Source organism: Clarias gariepinus, chromosome 2 (assembly GCF_024256425.1).
Source record: "Clarias gariepinus isolate MV-2021 ecotype Netherlands chromosome 2, CGAR_prim_01v2, whole genome shotgun sequence".
Lineage (NCBI taxonomy): Eukaryota > Metazoa > Chordata > Actinopteri > Siluriformes > Clariidae > Clarias > Clarias gariepinus.
In genome coordinates this window covers 48,552,173-48,575,000 of record NC_071101.1, presented here as the reverse complement: position 1 = coordinate 48,575,000, position 22,828 = coordinate 48,552,173, and the positions used below count along the sequence as shown (strand labels likewise).

Below are 22,828 nucleotides of genomic sequence, written 5' to 3'. Positions count from 1 at the left end.
TATTTATTGCTAACTAGCTAACACACCTCATATAGTCAACTTGTAACATCAGTTAACAATTAAACGACAAATTTTCAACATTCAAAAAGCAGCGTATGTATCGCTGGATAATTTAGTTATGAACATAAAAAAAAAAAAAACTATGTTAGCTTAGAAAAAATAAGGAATTTTGTACAATTTTGAAGGCTGTGAATTTCTCATTATAAATTGTCCTATTTACTGTTTGTTGGTTTCACACAAACAACAGTTATGAAATTGGATGCTGACCCTTGGTACTACACTTCTTCCCCTAGACACCCCATAGGGTTTATTTGTTTTATTAGTTTTCACCCCGAAGGTTAATATAGTTCTTCCGTGCCCTCGCTAACAGTCGATCCAGCTCCCGCTGTCTGGCTCAAGCAAAGAAACTGGCAGTTCACTTCTTATTTCTTTATGCTTTTGTCCCTTTAGAGAACAGAGATAATTTGGGAGTTCTGCAGCTTCGGCTCAAAGGCGCCGATGCCAAGAACAAAGACCTGCTGAAGGGCCTGAAAGAAAACTTGGCAATGCTCCGAGCCATCCCTAACGGTTTGTGTGTGTGTGTGTGTGTGTGTGTGTGTGTGTGTGTGGACAAATATGTCTGGAAATTAAACACTGTTTACCCAATTCACACCTAATTAAATAGTGCTGTGTATGCACTCTACTGTTTAATGTTTGCCTCAGTAAAAAGTTTTACTACTTTTTAGAAATTTATAGCTACACATGCACAAAAACTTATATATACTACAATAAAATCTGCTTGTGTACGCGCTCTCTATAATCTAGAATATGCTACACTGTAGATTCTTCAGGGTCCTCCAGTTTCCTTCCACAGTCCAAAGACATGTAGATTAGGGTAATTGGCATTCCCAAATTGCCCGTAATGTGTGTTTTTAGTGTAAAGTTGATATTCTTAAGTTGTAGATTCTTCATGTTTTTGATTTACTGTAAAGTTTCTGTAAACTCTTTACTGAAGCAAACTTTGGTAATTTCTTCATAATGCCCTCAATCTGACTAACCCTATTCAATTTTATATATTTTGTACTGTAAAGTTTACTGTAAAGATGTTTAAAGGTTATCAAGCTCAAGACCTTTTTTAAAATATTTTTCCCCATTACGATTTCAATAAAATTTCTCTTTAGGTTATTAAGCATTATTGTTGTCACAGTTAAAAAAAAAAAAAAAAACACGTTCTTTCTCTAAGATTTTTTTCCACAATCCATTATAATGTAACACTTCATAAATTCTTATTTTTTTTAATCACCAGTACTGTAATGTTTGTGTAAAACCCATTTTTCTTACCTTAGATACGGCTGCCAAGCTCCAGGCCACGAAACAGAAAGCAGGCAAAGCTAACGACACAGCGCATGAGGTTCTGGCTCGGCTCAAGGACATGAACCAGAACCTGATGGGGCTGAATCGCAACTACAGCAAACTGAAAGATGACATCAACAAAGCCAACAACCTCATCCAAGACCCTGAGAAAAATAGTATGTCCACATTTTTAGCCATTATTGTAAGTTTAGCTAAAATTCCAATACCTTGTAAGTTTAAGTTTTGTAACAGATATTTTGTCCAGCAGCAACTCATTTAAAGGAACCAGGATTCATTTCCAGGATTAATTAGTTTATATTAGACTATTAGTAATTATAGCATTACTATAGACTATTGTTTTGAAAAAGAAAAATCATTAAATGAGCCATCCTTTGTTTAAAATCTCTAGCAGGCTGCTTCAGATTTTATTTATAGAATAATGCAGGCTGACGTACAGTACTGTAGAACTGTCCTTGATTGCTGTCCTGCTTTCTTTGAATCTTGTGTGATTACTAGTGTCTCGATGTGTCTTACAATCACATGTTTATCCTTTTGTTTCTCCTCCCACATTTTACATTACCAAACATCAACAGCGATAAGTATGTATTCCAGTTTCTATTCACTACTTCTATAGCTTCAGCATGCTTCAACCTCCACCATCCACGCCGACGCACGCTCATTGCTTCAGCCGTCCTTCCCTTCCTTTATTTCTATTATTTATTTTTCAGCAGCAATGCTAAAACCAGTCATAAAACATGCTAGCGCGGTGTGCATTTTAGCTGAAATTATGCTAATCGTTAGCACACACTTACCCTGCTTTTTAGTGCTTTTTAGTTTTTAACACGTCCTTGTCGACTCTCCAGCAGTAGGTCAAAGGCATCCAAACTTTCCCAGAAGGCATTGCAATGTGACACCACTTTGACAGAATTGTCTTAAAATCAGATTAAATGGTTAAACGTACCTGTTTTTACACTGCAGAAATTACATAGTGTTTGTTGAAACTAAATATGGATAAATATGAATAACACACTGTAATTTTTTCTCTTTAAAGGACCAGAATTGCTTGTTTGTGTTTGCAAGTTAACTTTAGTTAATAACTTTTAAAGTTGCAAAATATACCTAAAACAGTTTAAACAATTGTATACAGGTGATCTGTAACCTCGCCAAATATACAAATTCACCAAAAACTAAAATCTAAGATGTTATTTTTCATTTTGCATCTATAAATAATCTATAAGATATTTCTTATAAATATATTTTTTTTGCTGTAAGTTTATAAAATCATTACATATATATACTTTTTAATGTACATTTACAAGGTTTATTTACTTTTGCTGAAAATATCCAGAATTTTTATGATGAACATCTAAGATTGTAAACTTTTCAACAATAAAATTAATAAATTATACACATACACATTCAAAGTCTATTACATTTAAAACATTTATACTTTAATTACAAAAAGTCTGTGTTAAATAATAATAATTTATACAGATATATTTACAATATTTTTTGCAGTGTTGAAATAAACATTTTCACAATGTAAAAACATATAATTGTATCTGTATTAATGTGTTAAAATGGAATTTAAGACAAAGATTTAAAAAATATGAATAAAAAGTTTATAAATTTGTGATAGTTTTGTGCAAGAAAAAAATTTAGAAATAATGAATGAATTTAAAATGCCTTTAACATCTAAAGGTGTAAAGATTTCCATTCAGAGTGTAAAAACAGGTGTAAACCATTGTATTGGGTATGATGTAAGAAGTCGACAGGGACGTGGTAATGTCTGGGCCAATCGTATTTGTCATTTTCTGTGCCTTTCATTTCCCTTAACAGCCTCAGCTGAGTACGCTTTTAAAAATGTAAAACAGTATAAATTTTCTTTTTATTCCTTCTATTCTCTTTTTATTATCTGCTTTAAAAAAATACACCTTATGTTCCTTATATCCAGCTGTTCATGTACATTTACTGTGTGTGTGTGTGTGTGTGTGTGTGTGTGTGTGAAGTCCATGCAGCCGGTGCTAAAGTGAAGGACCTGGAGGACGAGGCAGAGCGCCTGCTGGAGAAGCTGAAGCCGATTCGCGAGCTGCAGGACAACCTGCGGAAAAACATCTCGCAGATTAAAGAGCTCATTAACCAGGCTCGCAAGCAGGCCAACTCTGTGAGTCTTAATAAGGAATTCTGATTTATCTCTTGGTTGAACATGATTGTAAATCTGGTCTATAAAACTGAATTTACAGTACAGTAAAAGAAAGTGCTCTTGTCACTGTAGTACCAGCACAGGCCACTTGGGGCAGACGCACAGATTGTCCAGCTACTGTAGCTAACCTAAAGTACCTGGATGTGATGTAGCGCTGGTATTAAAAGTTATAAAACTAAAGCTGCAAGAAATTGTTTTATTGTGAATCAATATATAAACTGATACGGATTTTATTTTCGCACTTGATTGCCTGACTATGTCCTTATATGTTGACCACCGGGCTACCCCTGTCATCAGAGTAGATGATGGTTGTGTATTTAAAATATAGCTAATATTTATTATTGGTCATAAACAAAATAGCTAGACATCATTGTTTCGTCTCGCTCTACTGAGCATATACTCAAGAAAAAGGTTTACTATAGCCGATATACAGTAGATAAGCCAATACAACCAACTACACCTAAACTACATCTAAACGACAAGCCTTAGAATGTCATTTAAGAAAAAAATAAGATGTTGCTCCATTGCCTAACCGGATATCTTCGGTATTATATGGGTATATACTGTAGATGAACGTTATTCTTCCTGACATTTGACCCCCAGATCAAAGTGTCAGTGTCCTCTGGGGGAGACTGTATCCGCACCTACAGGCCGGACGTTAAGAGAGGCAACTACAACACCATCATCCTGAACGTCAAGACGCTCGCTGCGGATAACCTGCTATTCTACCTCGGCTCAGCCAAATTTGTAAGTAACACACACACACACACACACATTAAGGCTTATTTCCTCTTTGATGTCTACTCTGTTCCTGTACATTCAGCTGTTTGGGTCACCCCTGTCAGATAACAGGTATAGTTTTATATTTAAACCTTTTTTCATGCACCAGCTGTGTTGTGATGTCACAACAAATCTCTGGAGCTTTAACCCAGTCGCATCCGATGAGCAAATTACTCCAGGGTGACTAGTAGTGGTCATCTTTTATTCTAAAGAGAGATATAAGGTGCCAAACGCACCCAGAAATGAGTTTTACTGGTTTAAAACAACATGTTTGTGATTACAACAACACACACTGTGACCTCACACTCTTTACACAATGAATAAATAAAGGAAGAAAGAAATACCGAAAGATAGGAAGGAAGGAAGGAAGGAAGGAAGGACACAGTGTTGTAGATTTTGTCCAAACCAGACAGCAGTGTAGTAACAATTCATGTTCAGTAATAAATACTAACAATGAAATATATTTATTTCTACACTCGTCTCTCCCGCTTTCCCTCTCTCTCTTAAGTGAAACCGGGGAAAGCTTATTATCACTTAGGCCGTGTGCAGGAGGAGTGTGTGTTTCCTCACCGCTGCTTTAATGAGGAAACATTAAAATGCACATCGTGTTTATTACTTCAAACCCACAGATAAGCAGCCATTACCTGCGGCTAAGAGGGAAACAATAAAAGCTTATTACTACTTCTGTGGACCTAATACAATCCACACACACACACACACACAAACACACACCCATCCCGCGGGAAGGTGTGTGATCAGGGCAGTGAGGCAGCAGCAGCAATTAGCCGGGAGTTTAAACTGAGGCTGTTTCACGCTGATTTCCCCTGAGACGTCTTAAACACACACACACACACACACACACACACTGGGCATTGCCTCAGGGTTTACGTGTGTGTGTGTGTGTAGGTGGATTTCCTGGCGATCGAGATGAGGAAGGGCAAGGTGAACTTCCTGTGGGACGTGGGGTCAGGGGTCGGCCGAGTGGAGTATTCCGGCCTCGCCATTAACGATGGAAACTGGCACAGGATCGAAGCCTCACGGTACACACACACACACTTATCTAATTTAATGTGTATGTACAGCAAAGACAGATGTTCTGTACTAAGAAATGAAGAAAACAGGTATAGTCCAGAACAGGTGTGTTTCTGTTTCAGTATGGGTCTGAACGGCAGTATTTCTGTTCGGCCCCTGGAGGGCCCCAAAGCGAGCATCGTCCCAACCTGGCAGAGTGCTAAGTCACCTGAGAGCTACACGCTGCTGGATGTGGATCAAAACGCTTACCTGTTCGTAGGAGGAATGCTGGGCCGTGTAAAGGTACACTCAGCTGCACTGCTCGCTCGATACACACTTCAGGTGAAGGACGAGAAAATGGGAAAAAGTGGGTGGGAGAAAAATGGACGATGTGGAGAGACCAGGCAAGTCAAGGCTGGACCCGAATGAAAAAATACAATTTGACAGTACAGTAAGTAAAGGAAGATCTGGAGATGGAAATTGAGGAAAGTAAGAGACTGAGAAAGAGAAATTAAGGAAAGAAAGTGTAGTAGAGACTGGAAAGGAGGAATGGAAAATACGGAAGTGAAGGCAGATGTAAGAGGCCAAACTGTATAAAAGGGATTTGAGGGAGGAACTGTAAAAAGAGGTCGAAGGAATAGAAAGGCAAATAAAAGAAAAGAAGCAATAGTACATGGAGAGGGGGATTTGTGTAGTCAGGAGGGCAAATAAGGGAAGTGAATCAAATAATTTCCATGAGGGAACAGGAATGAAAGAGAAGAAGACTGGAAGTGTTAGGATTGGATATGATGAGTGATGACATGAAACCAGTAGAAAGGCATGAAAAAAAAGGTACAAATGGGAAGGGGAGTATGGAATGAGAGAAGAAATAAAGAAATAATAAGAAAGAAAAGTGAATGGAAACTGAATGTGCGTTTGTGTTTATGTCTTATTGAAGAAAGCTGATGCGGTAAAGACGATCACCTTCTCTGGCTGTATGGGAGAGACGTACTTGGACAGTAAACCAATCGGACTGTGGAACTACAGACAGAGAGACGGAGACTGTAAAGGATGTGTGGTCAGGTACGTGCGTTCACACACTCCTGGCTCTAGTTTCAAACACTGTTCGAGTCTATCAAAGCTGATGTGTGTGTGTGTGTGTGTAGTCCCCAACCTGCTGACTCTGAAGCCGTGGTTCAGTTCGATGGCGAGGGTTATGCTGCTGTCAGTCGTCCCATCAGGTGGAACCCCAACAGCTCCACGGTGACGTTCAAGTTCCGCACTTTCTCCACCAGTGCCATGATGATGTACCTGGCTACCAAGGACATGGTAACATGCACACGCTCACACATGCTCACACACAGTGCTTACATAGCCATCCCAAACTGTCCCAAACAAGGCTTTTTGTCTCTGCCTCCACGAGCAGAAGGACTTTATGAGTATAGAGCTGAGTGAAGGTCGCGTGAAGGTCAGCTATGATCTTGGGTCTGGTACCGGCTCAGCGCTCAGCCAGAAACGACACAACGATGGACGATGGAAATCGCTCACCATGACTCGCTCCAAAAAACAAGGTAAGCAAATTGTTCCTGTTAGGGTTGGTGGTAAGTGCTGGTCCAGTTGTTTTGGCGCATAAGGTCCTAGATCTAGGCCTAGGTCACCAAAAAGCAAATCTCATAGAATTTCCCCATCTAACCCTGATCTCTCAGGCACCGTGATCATCCTTGACATAGAAAGCAATGAGGAGGAGAAAATTCTTGTAGATTCCCAGGGAGGAGCAACAGGCCTCAACTTAAAGGAGGGCGAGAAAATCTACTTTGGAGGTTTACCTACCATCGGAAACTACAGGTAAACACCTTTAACTAACAGGTCATGCAGAGCTCAGTGGTGTCAAAAGGTCAGAATTTCAAACTCTGGCACTATTATGTCTCAGCAAGCAGGTTCTTAACTCAGCACTTCAGCTGTATTCTGTCTCAGGCAAATGATGTAAGGCATTGGGACCAGTGAAAGCTCGAGGCAGCTGGACGATAGATTAATAGCTGACAGCAGGGTAACTCCTTAATTAAGATCACTTGAAGCTTCATGACTAGAAAACCCTTCGAGTATTTCACTGAGGTAGTTTTAACTGCTAAATAAGGGATGCAAGCTAAGTTTTGCTTGCTAAGACAATCGGTGTAAGTAGGCCAGTACAGTCAAATCCAGGCATGAACACACTTTAAGCAATAAAGCCTACCTGATAAGGTTATGTCATCTTAAACAACACAAAGTCTCCTTAGCAATCGCTTCTAAGTCGTTCTGAATCACCTCTGAACAAAGTCTGTGTTGTTCTGTTCATGGCTAACATCATCTACAGGGCTACATAGCTTCTAACACAAGGCTGAATCCCAAATCTCTCTCTAACCCCTGATCAAGGGCAATACTTGGTATGTGGAACAAGGGATGGTACACCCTACATATTACATTCGTTTTTTCTTTATTCAACAATGGAACAGTTAGTTAGCTGGGCCTATCATCAACTGTAATAAGTGCAGACATAAAGAGAAACTTGTTGGATTTACAGGACTGTCCACCACCTCCTGGGTTTATCTTCCTCACCTTTTGGGTTACGGAAAGAATTTAAAATTACTTTCACCCCTGGCTAAGATCAGCCAAGTGACATCCAGATGTGTATTTTGTTTTTAACAGCCATAATTCTTTTCCCCCATTTTTATTCACTTCATACAGCTTTGTAGTTTTACTAAGAATTTAAAAACTAGGAAATATTTGTCTATTAAGTTTAACGTGTTAATAAATAGCTGATTGAATTACAGCACTTTCTACTGATGGAACATGTTTAATAAATAGAAATAATAAAGTGTTAAAAATTTTAACATTAATTTAATGTTGTTGTTTAATTTTTTTTTTCAGTAGCAAATCAAGGTAAATCTCTTTGATGTTTTAAATTCACATCAATGCATATGCTGGACTCCGTGCCATAACAAACACAATGACTTGCGATGACCTGATGGTGTACCTCACATCTATAACACACTCTTGCTTTTCACTTAAATGTCTTCTGTGGCGTATCGAGTCTGGTGCTGAGTCACGCTTTTCAGTCTATGATATTCCCACGCTATTAACTTTCTCCGCTTCGCCTTAATATCCATTGTGTAAATAAATCTGTATAATATGATGTAGATGAAGGTTTAAAGAGACCATCTGGTATTATGTTACAAGGTGTAAATGTAAGAATCTGCAAACCTGTACATGGTTGATTAGGGTGCATGGGCATAAAAGGGCTGGATTATAAAAAAAAAAAGACAACAGCAAGTAATAAAGACAGATGGGAAAATAAAAGAGAAGAAACCTGAAAAGAACTGGATCTGGAATACTCTGAGAGCTGTGTGTGTGTTGCATCAGGTCTGAGGTATCCCTGAGGAGATACGCTGGGTGTATGAAGGACATCGAAGTTTCCCGAACACCTTACAACCTCCTGAGCAGCTCAGACTACACTGGTCTCACCAAAGGCTGCAGCATAGAGGTTTCCTTCATCGTATTCTCTTTCTCCTAAACAGCCTATCTATGTTTCTTTTTTCCTGTCTCTCTAACCCATAGCTTTGTCTCTCCCATTCTGCAGAATGTCCACACAGTCAGTTTCTCCAAACCTGGGTTCATGGAGTTAAGCCCGATGGTGTTTAATGTCGGCTCAGAGATTACGCTGTCCTTTAGCACCAAGAACGAAAATGGGATTATCCTATATGGTCGAGGCGGAGTGACCAGCCTAACCCGCGTCGCCCAGGACAACTTCCAGAGGCCAGGACGCAAACGCAGGCAGACCGGAGAGGTGAGGGAGTTCCTGATTTCTGAAGCACTATGAACCGAATGGAACGAAAATCGAAGGAACCTGGAAAGATATAAAAGGAGAGTTAGAGAGATGGGAGAAGATTGGAAGAGCGATTGAGAGGAGCAGAGAAAAATCTACTTAGAAAGATGGAAAGAGAAAGAGAGACAGGTAGACAGACAGGAATACATGGTCAGACAAGTATTAAGAAATATTGATGAGAAGATTGATGGAAAGAAAGAGAAGAAGAGCGATGGAAGGAGGGAGAGGGAGATGATGAGTGTCTGCGGTCCTCAGTTCACCATAACAGTGATGAAGCCAGAGGGTTAGCGGTGTGTCTCACACGCCATAAAGGAGATTGATGACTCACCTGTGTGTGTGTGTGTGTGTGTGTGTGTGTGTGTGTAATTGCTTCTGGCTGATATAAAACAAAACACACTCTCTCTCTCAAGACCAGCGGCGCAAGGATCGGTTTAATTAAAATATGACATCCTACGTCTCTTTCTCTAATGCCTCTCCCGCTCCCTCTCTCTCTCTCTCTTTCTCTGTTTCTCTCGCTCTATCTCGAGGGCATCACATCAATTACCTGGTGCAGGTCGTAGCTTTAACCTGCTTTTCTTCCTCCCCACCCCCCCTTACCCTCCCCCTCCCCCTCCCAAACACCCTGCTCCGCTGCCTCCATGCGCCCCTCGCTCGTAAAAATAGATTTATTCTCCACCACATTGATGGATGGGGTCCAATTTGCACCGGCTCCTCGCGGGACAGCGTCCAAGAGCGTCCCCTTTTCAAAAATCATTATGGGCCCTAAATGAAGTGGACGTGGCCAGGGGTTGTATCCTGCTTCCCGTTTTTTTACTTTCTCCCCTTTTTTTCTTCCACGCTTGTTCTTTCCACAAGGGCTTTGGAGAGTGAAACCATGCTCGTGCATACGCTGCAGTAATTCTGTATCTATTTAAGAATTGTGTGTGTGTGTGTGTGTGCGTGTGTGTGAGCTCAATCCAGTCAGAAGACACATTCTCTACTCTTATAAGTGCTCTTATGGTCAGCCGGGTCAGCGCACCATAAATTGATTGTTCCTATTTAAGGTTTCAGAAGGTCATAAAAAGCACAATAGTTACACAATGTGATGCTGAGACACGCAGGACATGAGCATGAGACACACAGCAAAGTTAAACCATAAACGAGTGCTTTATTCACTTGTTTCAGGACTTGCATTTGTTGTCTTTCCTCTATCTCCATGGAGGAGCAGCACCACCAGCCATTACTGCCCCAGCCTCCATGTAACTCTCAGAACTTTAGGATGTCCTTTACATTCTAGAATCATACAGAGCAGTTCTCAATCCCTAAACACAAAACTCCGTACTTCTAGCACCTGCTGTACTCTAGCAAGTTGGGATTAGTGGGATTAGTAGCATCTGGGAAATGGGGTAGGCGTCAAAGTCCGACTACTCAAGACTCTGGAGATTGTAGGTCTTGTCTGGTTGTAGTGTCATCGTTTAGGTGCTGGACACAATATGGTGTATTCTATACATTTTGGATTTAGGGTAGGCCTTCTACCAGTGGTGTACAAATGTGATGTTTGATCCTATTCTGATAGAGACGAGGGTGAACACTTTCTCAAAGTGTAATAAAGACTGATGAAGGACCTGTAGGTGAACATGTCATAGTCTGGTTGGCTTCCTGGTTAACAGCTCTCTCTGTATGTCGGTCCGGCTTGATCCCCTCTGAGCCCTCACTGGTTGTATCTCTGAATCCTTCTGGCTGGTTGGCTGTCTGTCTGGCTGGCTGCTTCTTCTGTCTGTCAGGGAGTTTATCTGATTTAGGTTAACACTCTGTCTGAATGTCTTTCGGTCCGGCAGGTTGTCTGTCTGTCTAGTTGTTTGTCTGTCTGCCTGCCTAACTATTTGTCTGTCTGGTTGATTGCATGTGTGTGTGTGGCTGCATGTCTGGCTGGTTGTATGGCTGACTGGTTGTGCCTGTCTGTCTGTCTGTCTCTGGGTTTGTTTTGTCTAACTAGCTGGTTGTCTTTCTGTCTTTTTGGTTGTCTGTCTGTCTGTCTCTGTCTTTTAGTCTGTCTGGCTGTTAGGCTGTTTCTCTTTGTCTGTTAGTCACACTCTGTCTGACTGCTTGTCTGGCCGATTAGTCATGTCAGTCTGTCTGTCTGGGGGTCTGTTTTTCTACCCGGCTGGTTGTCTCTGTCTGGTTGTCTGTCTCTCTGGCCTTTTTGGTTGTCTGACTGTTAGGCAGCCTGTTTGTCAGTGTCTCTTAGTCAGACTGTCTGATTGTCTTTCTGAATGTCTTGTCGTCCTGCTGATTTTTTGGTTTACTCTTTGCCTGGCTGTCATTCTGTCTGACTGTCTGTCTATATGACTATTTGAAAGGTTATTAATTTTTCTGACTGTGTGATTATTTCTCTTCCTCTCAAACTGTATGTTTGCCTGACTGGTTCTATAACATTCTAAAAGTTCTACATAGACCGTTTAAGTAGAAAGTCTGCTTTACCCTGTCTGTCTGTTTGTAGCCCTATGTGTCAGTGCAGTTGAATAAGGGAGCTCTAGAGGTGCTGGTGTTCAGTGGCAGCAGGAACCCTCGCCGCATCATCAGAAAACCTGATGGAGGGATTTTACATGATGGACTCGAGCACTCACTGCGTATCCGCCGGCACCCAGGAGGGTGAGAGAGTCTTTCCTTCATCTTGGAGTCATTCTTCTCTCCTTCTATCTCTGAGTTATATACTTGTTACTATAACTTTTTCACCTTGTTTCTTTTTACACCTGTTTTCTGACAACTTGTTGGTTTTCTCTTTATCTCTCCCATGTTTCAATCCTTATTTTCTTTCTTTCTTTTTATTTATTAATTGTTATTCTTACATTTTTTTTTTACATGTGTCTGTGTGTGTTTGTGCGCGCATTAGCTTATTCTCAGTTCAGTTGGATGAAGAGGCGCGACTAGAGCAGGCATTACCCAGTGATCAGCCAATTGCCATACAAAGACTGTTTGTGGGCGGAGTCCCGGCGGACATGGCGGGTGGCCTGCAGAGACCTGGCCTGCCTTTCGAGGGCTGCATCTGGAACCTTTTGATCAACACGATGTATGTCTCTCTCTCTCTCTCTCTCTCTCTCTCTCTCACACACACACACACCACACACACACACACACTCTATAAAGCTACACTTTCATTACATAGCTGTAGATTAGTTGTAAGACTCATACGAATAAAGAAACAAATGTCCAGAAACTCACTTCTGGTTGGATATTTTTGTAAATTAGACCTTGTGCTCCCCCTACTGGACAGCTTTTAATCAGCTGACAGATAAAAAGCCCTGAAAACATTTTTACTGCTGTAATAAACTAATCGAGCTGTGTATCAGGGTCGATAATAACATGCTGTAAATCCGACGAGCTGTGTTAGCTATTACTACACACACACACACACACACACACACACACACACTTTAAAATGAAACTCTCGTTCTGCCCGTGGCGCTGTTTTGAGGTGCAGTCATATAAATGAATCACCGGGTTTTTCTTTCGCTAATGACGAGTATGAATCTCTGTCAGAAAGCCCTTGACCTCAGTGGCAGAGCGTTAAACGAGTGTGTCCTTGCTCATAACCGTGGCCATTATTCACTACTCGCTCTGGCGTGTGTGTGTATGCGTATGTGCGTGCATGTGTGTGCTCTGTGTAGCGAAATTCAACCCTAAATCCAGCGTTTTTTTCATACGAGTTAACAACAAAAACATCAAAAACAAATAGCCGTCATATTTCAACCCATTTTAAGGAGAATGATCTGCTAATTATTCGCTAGTTCTCATTAACAGGTTAATGCTAAGACATGACAATTTGTTGTCACTAATTTCGTAGCTATAATCATCTGATTAATTTTAATTATTAGACATGGGCAGCGTGATATACTTAAACTATTCACCAACCATGTTAGCTGATTCATATAGCTAGCTAGCTGTAAAGCTATGGTTAACAATTAGCAGATCGTGGGTGCCACCCCTCGTGTTGGTACTGTGTATGCTACGTGATATTTAGATAACATCCTAGCCGTTTGAGATAACACGAGGAAAATGGGCGTTTTCTATTTGCATTCTCGTACATATTTAGATCTCCTTGCATTGTTTTTAATTGGAAGAAGTAATAAGAATTCTTATTTTGCATCTAATTCTACAAATCTGTCACTCAAACGCAGCCCCATGGACTTCTCCCAACCGGTGGCCTTCGAAAACGCTGAAATTGGCCGGTGTCCAGATGTAGCCCCACCCCCTCCTCCTCCAGCTCCTGAAGAAGAGGAGGAAGAAGAGGAAGAGGAGGAGGAAGTGACTCCACCCAAATTACCCACGGATACAATGAAACCACCACCTTCCACAGTACGTCCTGTCGAAATGATTGTGGGTAAAATAAGTAGTGGCCAGTGGGTTGGAGAGCAGCTGCTGAGAGTAGAAGGGTGTGTGTGTGTGTGTGTGTGTGTGTGTGTGTGGACGGCTATAAAACTGGAGCACTTTTCCAGGCCATTAGCCTCAAAGATAGGGTGACGACAGGAGTTATATATCGAGACGAAAAGCGAGACAGAAGTGGAGTGAGATGGATGGAGAGAGAAAGAGCTAAAGCTAAGCTACCTCTTCACCTTTTTCCTCCTCTTGACCTGACGCTAACAGCACTAAAGCTAATGCTGATCGTGCTCCTCTTGCTGCTTCATTTAGCAGGTTGATCACCATAAAGAGCACTTCCCCCCAATCAACTCCCCATTCTGGACAGCCACACCCACTCTCATTATATTATTATTATTTCAATTTAAGCAAGATTCTTTAGCTTGGGAGAGGACAGATATTATTAAGTGTCAATTAAGGAATTATTAAGTAGGAACGTTTGCTAGCGGAATTTAAATTTAATATATTGTATATCTAGCATAAAAAAATCATACTTTTTCATAGCAAAGTTTTTGCTTCAAGCGGTTTTTGTGTGAGAAAAAAATAACTAGCAAATATTAACTGATTTTAGCATTATTATCTAGCATTATTTTAGCTTGTTTTCTTGTTAGCTACCCAGATTTGCCTACTATGTATTGCCACTTGGTGAATCATTGGCTAGTGATGTTAGCTAGCCTGCTTGATACCTCTTGTCTAGTGATAATTAAAATAATAATTACCTAAATGTTTTTATTATTATTTATTTATTTATTTTTTTGCAGTAATCGTTCGGCTATAGTAGCTTCTGGGCATCTCTTAAAATTGTTGCTATACAGTCTTGCCCAAAAAGTTTGCGTGCCAAAGTCTAAAGGCATTTTCAGGATATCTTCAGAGCTTGGGATAGTTGATTGACCTACAGTATACCAATGCTAGGGGTTATGGGCCAAGTTTTAGGGTTAGTGGTTAATGTTAGTGATTTAGGTTAGGGGTTAGGAGTTAGAGTTGGATTTAGGGGTACTGGTTAGGGGCTATAGCTAGTGATTAAGGGCTAGCGTTAGTGTTAAGGGTTAGGGATAGTAATTGTTATTAGTTTAATTGTTGGGGTTAAGGGGTACAGTTAGGATTATTGGTTAGGGTTTAGGTTTAGGTTTTGATATTAGGATAACGGATTAGGGTTAGTTATAGCATTAATGTTGAAGGTTATTGGAGCTTCTTACCCAACACAGCGCAACTTTGTTAGTTACTTAATATAAAATACGTCACTGTAAGTGAGGTAACACTAGCTAATGAGTTAACTGACTAACGCGTCAACTGCTGCAGTGGCGTTTTAAATATTTAGCAAGCTTACCTAACGCGTTTATACTGTGTAATATACTCTATAATTTAAAAGTGAAAAAAAAAATGCTAACAGAGCTGTATAATAGTCACTTAAGTAATAGTCACAGAGTTCGTTTTAGGTCACCTACACAGGACAGTCCTTCTACTAAAGACTATTTAAAAAATGCTACTATTTATGAGAAAGTGTGTTATAAATAAATGAATCGGATCAGACTTTTGAATCTGACTGTATAGCAAACTGCTGCGCACTACCCTTTCACCCTTTCACCCTACTGCTCCTAGGCCACGCCTCCTGCTGATGTCATCACCGTTCCTGCTGTGCTGCCTGTAGATGTGCCTCACACTGTGGTACTGCTACGCTAACACACACACATATGCTTATTTACATGCACAACACGAGGAAAAGCAAATGATTACATCCGACCTATTTATCCTCTCGACACCCGAATGTCCTCATATGGAGACATGACATGTTCTCCCAACTTCATTGTGTATATATATTCTTGTACATCCTTATATGAGAACTGTTGGGTATAATGATAACGAACCAAACTTGTTTTTGGTTAAAGAAATTGATTAAAGTTATATGAAAAAAAAATCAGTTAGCAGAAATCGCAATGTACACAACAGTAGACTCTCAGGAGGTTAAAAGTGTTAATAGATATTTAAAAAAAAATGACACTCAGGAGTAAACCTCCTTCAGCAACTCAGCTGTTGGGTTAAACAGAGGAAGGCTGAGATGAGTTGTACCCTTCTGCCATCTAGAGGCAAAATGCAGCACAGCACCTACTGCATGAAGCATATCTGTTACAGTACACATCAGTTTTAATCACACTGACGCGCAGTTCATCATCTGACTGATGTTCTGTTTATCCAATCACCTAAGGTGTCCTGCGCAGTGGGGGCGGAGCCTGAAGTGCTGGAATTAGCTAAGCAGTTTGGTCTCTCGAGGAACAGCCACATGGTGTTCGAGTTCGATGACAGGAAGGTGAAGAACAGGTAAACACTCATCATTGTTATAAGGAGAACTGTAAACTCTCCAGAACACATATGACTTCCCCTAAACCATGTGGATTAAAGATCTAGTTCCTGTTTTAGAATCTTAACCGCATAACCTTATCGCCATGGCAACCTGATCATATAATCCGTTTGTGTGTGTGTGTGTGTGTTTAAGCCTGATCATTGAGTTCGAGCTGAGGACGGAGGCAGATTCCGGGCTGGTGTTTTACATGGCCAGAATAAACCATGCCGACTTCGCGACAGTTCAGGTGAAGGAGGGAATGGCCCACCTGAGCTACGACCTCGGCAGCGGGAACACGTCTGTCAGCGTCCCACGTATCATCAACGACGGACACTGGCACAAGGTTCAGACTGGCTTAATTAAGCAGCTTTTAAGATTTAGAGTATTAATAATAGCTGATTAATGAGATATGGGTGTTTAATGTGTGTGTTCAGATTAAAGTGCGTAGGGATAAACAGAGGGGCATCCTGACAGTCGACGGGCGTTACATCAAACACACCGTGAGCCCGAAGAAAGCCGACATCCTGGACGTTGTGGGGAATCTGTATGTGGGAGGACTTCCTCTAAACTACACCACCAAGCGCATAGGACCGGTACCACACACACACACACACACACACACACACACACACACACACACACACACACACACATGCAAACACCAGTTGAAAATTGTGATAAATTGCTGTGTGTGTGTAGGTGGTGTACAGCATTAACGGCTGCATCAGAAACTTCCGGATGACGAATGGGCCACAGGACCTGGAAAATCCCAACTCCAGCTACCGCGTGGGCACGTGCTTCACCAAAACGCAGAGTGGCTCATACTTCAGCGGCACGGGATACGCTAAAGCAGGTGAGCTCGGGCTGTGTCCCAAATCACCCACTGCACTACTCAAGAATTGCACCTGACGTCATAAAGACAAGGCCCTGTCTCAAACCACAGTTTTATTTTAACAGTGAGCACCTACAGAGTCGGGAACGATGTGACAGTGGAGCTGGAGTTCCGCACCAGCAGCAGCAGCGGAGTCCTGCTCGGAGTCAGCGGCCAGATAATGGACGGACTCGGCATCGAACTCGTCAACGGCAAGGTGTGTGTGTGTGTGTGTGTGAGGGAGATAAGGGAAAAGAAGGTGGTATAAAGAAGGCAATGGAAGAAAAGAGAAAGAGAGATTAAAAGAGAGATGAAGGAATGCGTGGTGTTTAGGGAGGAAGAATATAAAAAAAAGAAAGAGGAATGGAAGTGAGAAAGAGACAGGAAAAGTAGAGAGGGAGAGGGAGAGATTGGGAAGTGGATGAGATGGGATAGAAAAGTGTGAAAGAAAGATGGATAAAAAGAGAGAACAAATGAGGGAGAAATGAGAGAAACAAGTACATACATGGGTTAAAAAAGAGGGATGAGAGACAGGGGAAGAAACGTGTGAAAGGGGTGAATTTCAAGAAAGCGGGAGGAAAAGGTTATTAGTAATAATGTAAGAAGAAGGGATGAATTGTATTATTTCTCTATCTGTCTCTCCAGCTCCTTTTCCATGCTGATAACGGAGTGGGGCGTGTCACGGCCCTGGCCCAAGGGGCGGAGCTTTGTGATGGACAGTGGCATTCTGTCACTGCCCACAAACTGAAGCACCGCCTCGAGCTGATTGTGGATGGCAGAAAATCCGAAGCAGCCAGTCCGGACGCTAGCTCCGCCTCCGCCGACACCAACGACCCTGTCTACGTGGGCGGGTATCCTGGTGCGTCAATCAAACCGTTGCTATGTTTATAGAATGAGAATCCTGAGTGAGAAAAGCTTTGGGTTTACGGTGTCAGGTGCATCCAATCGGATAATGCAACGCATGGTGCTTGTTACCATGGAAACCGACAGAAATGTGTATTGACAATCACTGGGTTTATTCCGAACTTTCTTTATAGTTATTTATTCACATTATTTGTCCCTGAAGTGACTTTCATGCTGGTGCTAGTTGTAATTTTTTATTTCTCTTTGTGTAATTTATTTCTGTGTGTGTGTGTGTGTGTGTGTGTGTGTGTGTTACAGAGGGCCTGAAGCAGTTTGGTCTGACCATCAGCACTCCCTTTAAAGGCTGCATGAGAAACATAAAGCTGATTAAAGCAGGAAAAGTTCTGGAGGTTCAGCTCAACAAAGCACTGGAGATCAAAGGGGTCCAGCCTCTCACTTGTCCTGCTGCATAGACACACACACACACACACACACACACACAGTTTTATCTAACCACTTCTATTCAGAAAGTGATTCAGCTCTGGGAGAAAAAAAAAACAATGAGGTTTTTTGCGCTGTTGTAAAAATGAACCCAAACCAAATCCACCACACGTGCAGCACACCTTTGTTATACTTTGATTTGTAACGCTTGTTGCAGGGATTTATAAATGAACACACTGCTCATACTGTACACTGCTAACACCCTCGTATAAAACACAGCCGCAGTGTTAAATCTGGTTTTAGCTCATCACTGATACTATTAGCCGTCATTTTGGACAGGGATTGTGTTCCTATAGACACAGTTTCGTTACGTGTGCATCATTTCAAGGGATTTGTACTTGACCTGATCATAAATAAAAATAACTGTTTGTGCTTTTACTTCTCGTGTCATTTATTGACCTTTAAACAGCACTACACTATTGTGTTTTTATTGGATATAAGTTGATTTTATTCTAAGCAAGATCCAACCATTTTTTTATTTATTTATGTTTTAAACTGCTTTAAATCTTATGAACCATGTGTTTATTAGTTTATCTTGTTCCTCTAAGATTTTGTGAGAAATTGCTTTAAATGAGCAAAACGTACAAACCCTAGCTCCACCTCCACGCCTGACTATTGTTAACTTTTCATATTAACTCATTAGAAATATGTCGGATGGTATGTCTGGGTTTGTATATTCCATTAGAGGTCAATCATTTGTACCTTATCATTAGTGCTGCACACTGACCAATCCCTCACCATCAAATGTTAATGTGGCACTGCTTTATTACTGAGTGTGTAAAATTTCACTTTTGTTTTTTTATGATTAGGTTTATATTTTGTCTAAGCAGGCGCTGCGTGTCTCATTGAAGTTGAATAAGTTTCAATAAGTTGAAATACATCACATTTCTCCTCATAGCAACTAAAATGAACTAACATCACTACAAAAGTGTCCTGAATACAGTATGTCTACTTGAGTGTCTAAATTTCAATATTTTGTCTTAAGCAGCTAACTGAAACACAGCTAACTATCTCATGATCTCATGAGTGGCCCCCAGTGCCCCTGCTGGGTGAGACGAAAATCTCAGCTGGTGAATGCAATTTCAACAATACTGACTTTATGATATTTAACGACATTAATATCGAAATTGTAAGACCTTTCTTTGTCTTTGCCTTGAGCTTGTTTTTTTTCTTTGCCTTGAGCTTGTTTTTGTCTTTGCCTTGGTATTGCACTTGAACTTGGCCCGATCACTGGAGCAACATGCCTTTATACCTGGCTAGGTGTGGAGCGTCTCTCCCGAATGCCCTCATGGCATCACCTAGTAACCGTGCGTGGGCGTCACCATGTATCCGCCTGTGTCATCCCCACTTGGTGTATCTATATTTGGGTATCATATCCCTTCCTGCAACCTCTGTCTTGATGTTACAGTAATTGTAAATGTTTTTAAAATGCTTTAAAATATAGCAACTGATCATTCCACCTAAACAACAGTCAGGTTTAACTAGTCTATATGGTCACTGTATTTTGTCTGCATTCACCTAGAATTAACTTTTAAAATATAAATGCTTGATAAACTATCACTAACACTAATAGAGTTGAAGTTAACTTGTATAGAACGTGTATATGGCACTTAAACAGTATCATTAATAGAGATCACTAGTACAGCTGGCATGAGACATTAAAGGTCTATTAATGCTTCTAACCTTCATGGTTGAGGTGCAGCCATGACCTAATGTTTTTGAGTTTTAACCCTCTGGACACTGGGGCAATAAAAGCAGGCTTAGGGGGTTTACTAAGAAAGTGAAATCCTTAGACATTATCTAGTTTGTTTTATTTGCAGGCATAATGTGTATATAAAAATAGTGTCCTTCCTTGTTTCTGTTTGCAACCTAACAAACCATATAACAGGATTTCACTTATATTTTCCACATCGTTAGTTCAACTATAGTTGTGGTTAGCATTGAAGGCATGGTTATTATACTTTCTTTTATCTGCACCAATTTTGGATTGAAACATACACTACTGTAAATGCTGTTTGTAGTGCAAAGGGGACTGGTGCAGCATGAGCAATCTATTTACGTTCCAGTTTTTTAAGCATCTTAAAGTTATCTACACTTGCATCAAAAAGTCTTACAGATTGGTGAGGACTAAAATGTTCAATGTGGACAATTGTAATACAAATCTAACCATTTTGGATTGAAACACAACATCACATTATAACCTAAGATAAAATGATTTTTAAAAACTTTCTTATTCTCACTTGTTCCTCAGCTCTTTCTCCTGCCTCTGTGTGACGGTGTTGTGTACTTTGTGATTATCCATCATACACAAATAACAGATTTGATCAGTATAGCAGTAGATCTTTAGAGCTTCATTATGTTTAGAGCAGATCTTCTCTTGGAGATTTTTTTGTTGCATCAACTAATGCATGTTTTTTAAAAAGCAGGATGTTCAAAATAAAGTTTCAGATGAATTTCACAGTAACAAACCAGAAACATCAGACTGTGTAGTTTAAAGTTTTATGTTTTTTCCACATGTTTCTCCTTCAGGTTCAGTGTAACAGTGAGCAGGAGAAGCAGCTTGGACTTCAGTCTTCTTCTTCAGTTTCTCCACCACTTCAGCCAGCATGTTGTTTCTGCGTAGAACAGGCCTTGGAGTGAAAGTGTCTCTGCACTGAGGACAGCTGTAGACACCCTTCTGATTCTCCTGATCCCAGTGACCATTAATACACACCTTACAGAAACTGTGACCACAGGGGATAATCACCGGATCCTTCAGGAGATCCAGACACACTGGACAGATGAACTGATCCACTGAAAACCGATCTACTGAAATACTGGCCTCAGCCATTTTCCTGAAGTCACACAGAGAGAGAGAGAAAGAGAGAACTGAACTAAACTGAAGTTAGTTTTTTTTACTAAATTATCTGTAATATCAAGGTTCAGGAGTAGCACCACTACTCCTGAACTCCTGACATTATCACCCTCTTCCCCAGTGCCCCAGTCTAAACTTCTGTGATTGAGAGGAGAACATAGAGAGGAGACGCCCGTTAGCCCGGCTATCACAAGTTTGTTTACGCTTCTTCACACCGATTATTTCCATATTTAGACACCATGTCAGTTGTGTCTCTGCCTCTGTGTGCAGGTGAGAATACATCAGAGCTGCACTCGGTGGATTCGGAGCTGGAGGCCGTGGAGAAGCTGTTCCGCGACCTACAGGTGAAGCTGGCCCGGCTACAGCAGCGGAAAGCCACGTTGGAATCGTCGCGGACTGACGCTCACCTGTCCCAGGTAAATTCTCGACGTGAGAATTCTCCTACAACCTCAACCCCGCGTGTTTCTCTGCCCAGGTCCAACGCATCAAAGACACAGCCTGCCCAGGTTTCCTTCACCCCGGCGCCGGGATAACAAGAAGCCTGGATACTGCAGCAGCGAAAGACGCGCGCCATGCCCCGGGCGAGGATCTCTCCCCCACCGCCGGCACCTGTCTTTGAAATCTTGACCCGAAACCGCTTCGCTCCTCTCCGCGAGACGGCACACGATGCGCTGGTCATCAGAGACTCCATAGTCCGCCACGTGCGTGCTACCACGGTTAAAGGGTAAGGTGTACACACGCTGTTTACCTGGTGCTCGTGTTCTTGATGTCGCTGCACAGGTGCCTGCGGCCCTGAGGAAGAACATTCGAGCTGTGGTTCTTCATGCTGGCACAAACGACACCAGACTGAGGCAGATAGAGATCCTAAAGAAGGACTTCAGGAGCCTGGTTGAGAAGGTCCGAATAACATCACCCACGACAAAGATCGTTGTATCTGGACCACTTCCCACATTTCAGTGAGGAATCGAGAGGTTCAGTAAAAAACAAATTGTTAAATTTGCCCGAAACATCTGATAACCATAAAACCAGAAAAAAAGCCAAATAAGTAATCAAAATCTACCTCTAAAGTTTGGACTTCTCAACATTAGATCCCTTGCGCCTAAAGCACTCATTGTTAATGAAATGATCTCAGATTATTGCCTTGACGCACTCTGCCTCGCCGAAACCTGGCTTAAACCAAATGAATATATTGGTCTGAATGAGTCTACTCCGTCAGGATATTTCTATAAGCACGAGCCCCGTCTAACTGGTCGCGGTGGTGGTGTCACCACTATCTACAATGATTTACTCACTGTTACTGTACTTAGAAAATAAGGCCCAGCTTTAACTCATTTGAAGTGTTTTATGTATTTATATATATTTTTGCAGCTTAGGGTTAAGTGCGGGAAATAGAGGCAGAGGCCAATTATGGTTATAGTCCTGCACCATTATCATACTCTTTCATCCATGAGGGTTTGTTATATTACACAAAGAGAAAACAGGGAGCACACAATCTAGTACCCCAAGGGAAAGTCAACATCATGATGAACCTGACACATACACATCCTCCAACCAGCCACCTCAGAGTAAAGAACACCATGAAGATCAGAAGTATTTACCACTGGCTGGGGCTTGAGACTGTAGTGAAAAGCTCCTGACCCGCTGATTCCCCTATCTGTCATGAGTATCCCATTTAAATCTAATCAGCCTGTTCCTGAAGTCAGCTAGGGGCTCACAGGTACAACCTGGCCATGGTAGGCTATGCCAGATGCTACCCAACAACTGTCCTATGTCTGAAGGTGACCTCCAAAAACATTGCAAGAGAGCTGGTGCTACTCTTTAGCCATGTGGATCTACCAAAAAAGCACCTTTTCAATTAAGGT

General features: G+C 41.3%; 1 protein-coding gene across 7 annotated transcripts in view; it reads left to right on the top strand.

Annotated features, from left to right (window-relative positions):
• Positions 1 to 18,488, top strand: part of lama2 (laminin, alpha 2) — a 124,354-nt gene extending 105,866 nt beyond the window's left edge. For 3 of the 7 annotated variants that reach the window (XM_053480610.1, XM_053480600.1, XM_053480572.1), the window contains 24 exons: positions 451 to 567; positions 1,326 to 1,508; positions 3,342 to 3,496; positions 4,139 to 4,282; positions 5,222 to 5,355; positions 5,470 to 5,629; positions 6,264 to 6,388; positions 6,472 to 6,634; positions 6,732 to 6,876; positions 7,012 to 7,150; positions 8,210 to 8,221; positions 8,702 to 8,822; positions 8,919 to 9,125; positions 11,644 to 11,795; positions 12,037 to 12,213; positions 13,322 to 13,499; positions 15,159 to 15,224; positions 15,763 to 15,875; positions 16,051 to 16,240; positions 16,332 to 16,490; positions 16,597 to 16,750; positions 16,855 to 16,985; positions 17,414 to 17,627; positions 17,930 to 18,488. In XM_053480610.1, coding sequence (XP_053336585.1) covers positions 451 to 567; positions 1,326 to 1,508; positions 3,342 to 3,496; positions 4,139 to 4,282; positions 5,222 to 5,355; positions 5,470 to 5,629; positions 6,264 to 6,388; positions 6,472 to 6,634; positions 6,732 to 6,876; positions 7,012 to 7,150; positions 8,210 to 8,221; positions 8,702 to 8,822; positions 8,919 to 9,125; positions 11,644 to 11,795; positions 12,037 to 12,213; positions 13,322 to 13,499; positions 15,159 to 15,224; positions 15,763 to 15,875; positions 16,051 to 16,240; positions 16,332 to 16,490; positions 16,597 to 16,750; positions 16,855 to 16,985; positions 17,414 to 17,627; positions 17,930 to 18,084 — 3,494 coding nt within the window. In that variant the 3' untranslated portion in view covers positions 18,085 to 18,488. The remainder of the gene's footprint in view (positions 1 to 450; positions 568 to 1,325; positions 1,509 to 3,341; positions 3,497 to 4,138; positions 4,283 to 5,221; positions 5,356 to 5,469; positions 5,630 to 6,263; positions 6,389 to 6,471; positions 6,635 to 6,731; positions 6,877 to 7,011; positions 7,151 to 8,209; positions 8,222 to 8,701; positions 8,823 to 8,918; positions 9,126 to 11,643; positions 11,796 to 12,036; positions 12,214 to 13,321; positions 13,500 to 15,158; positions 15,225 to 15,762; positions 15,876 to 16,050; positions 16,241 to 16,331; positions 16,491 to 16,596; positions 16,751 to 16,854; positions 16,986 to 17,413; positions 17,628 to 17,929) is intronic. The other 4 variants (XM_053480630.1, XM_053480620.1, XM_053480581.1 and 1 more) reach the window with 2 other exon arrangements.
• The last annotated feature ends 4,340 nt before the right edge of the window (positions 18,489 to 22,828 follow it).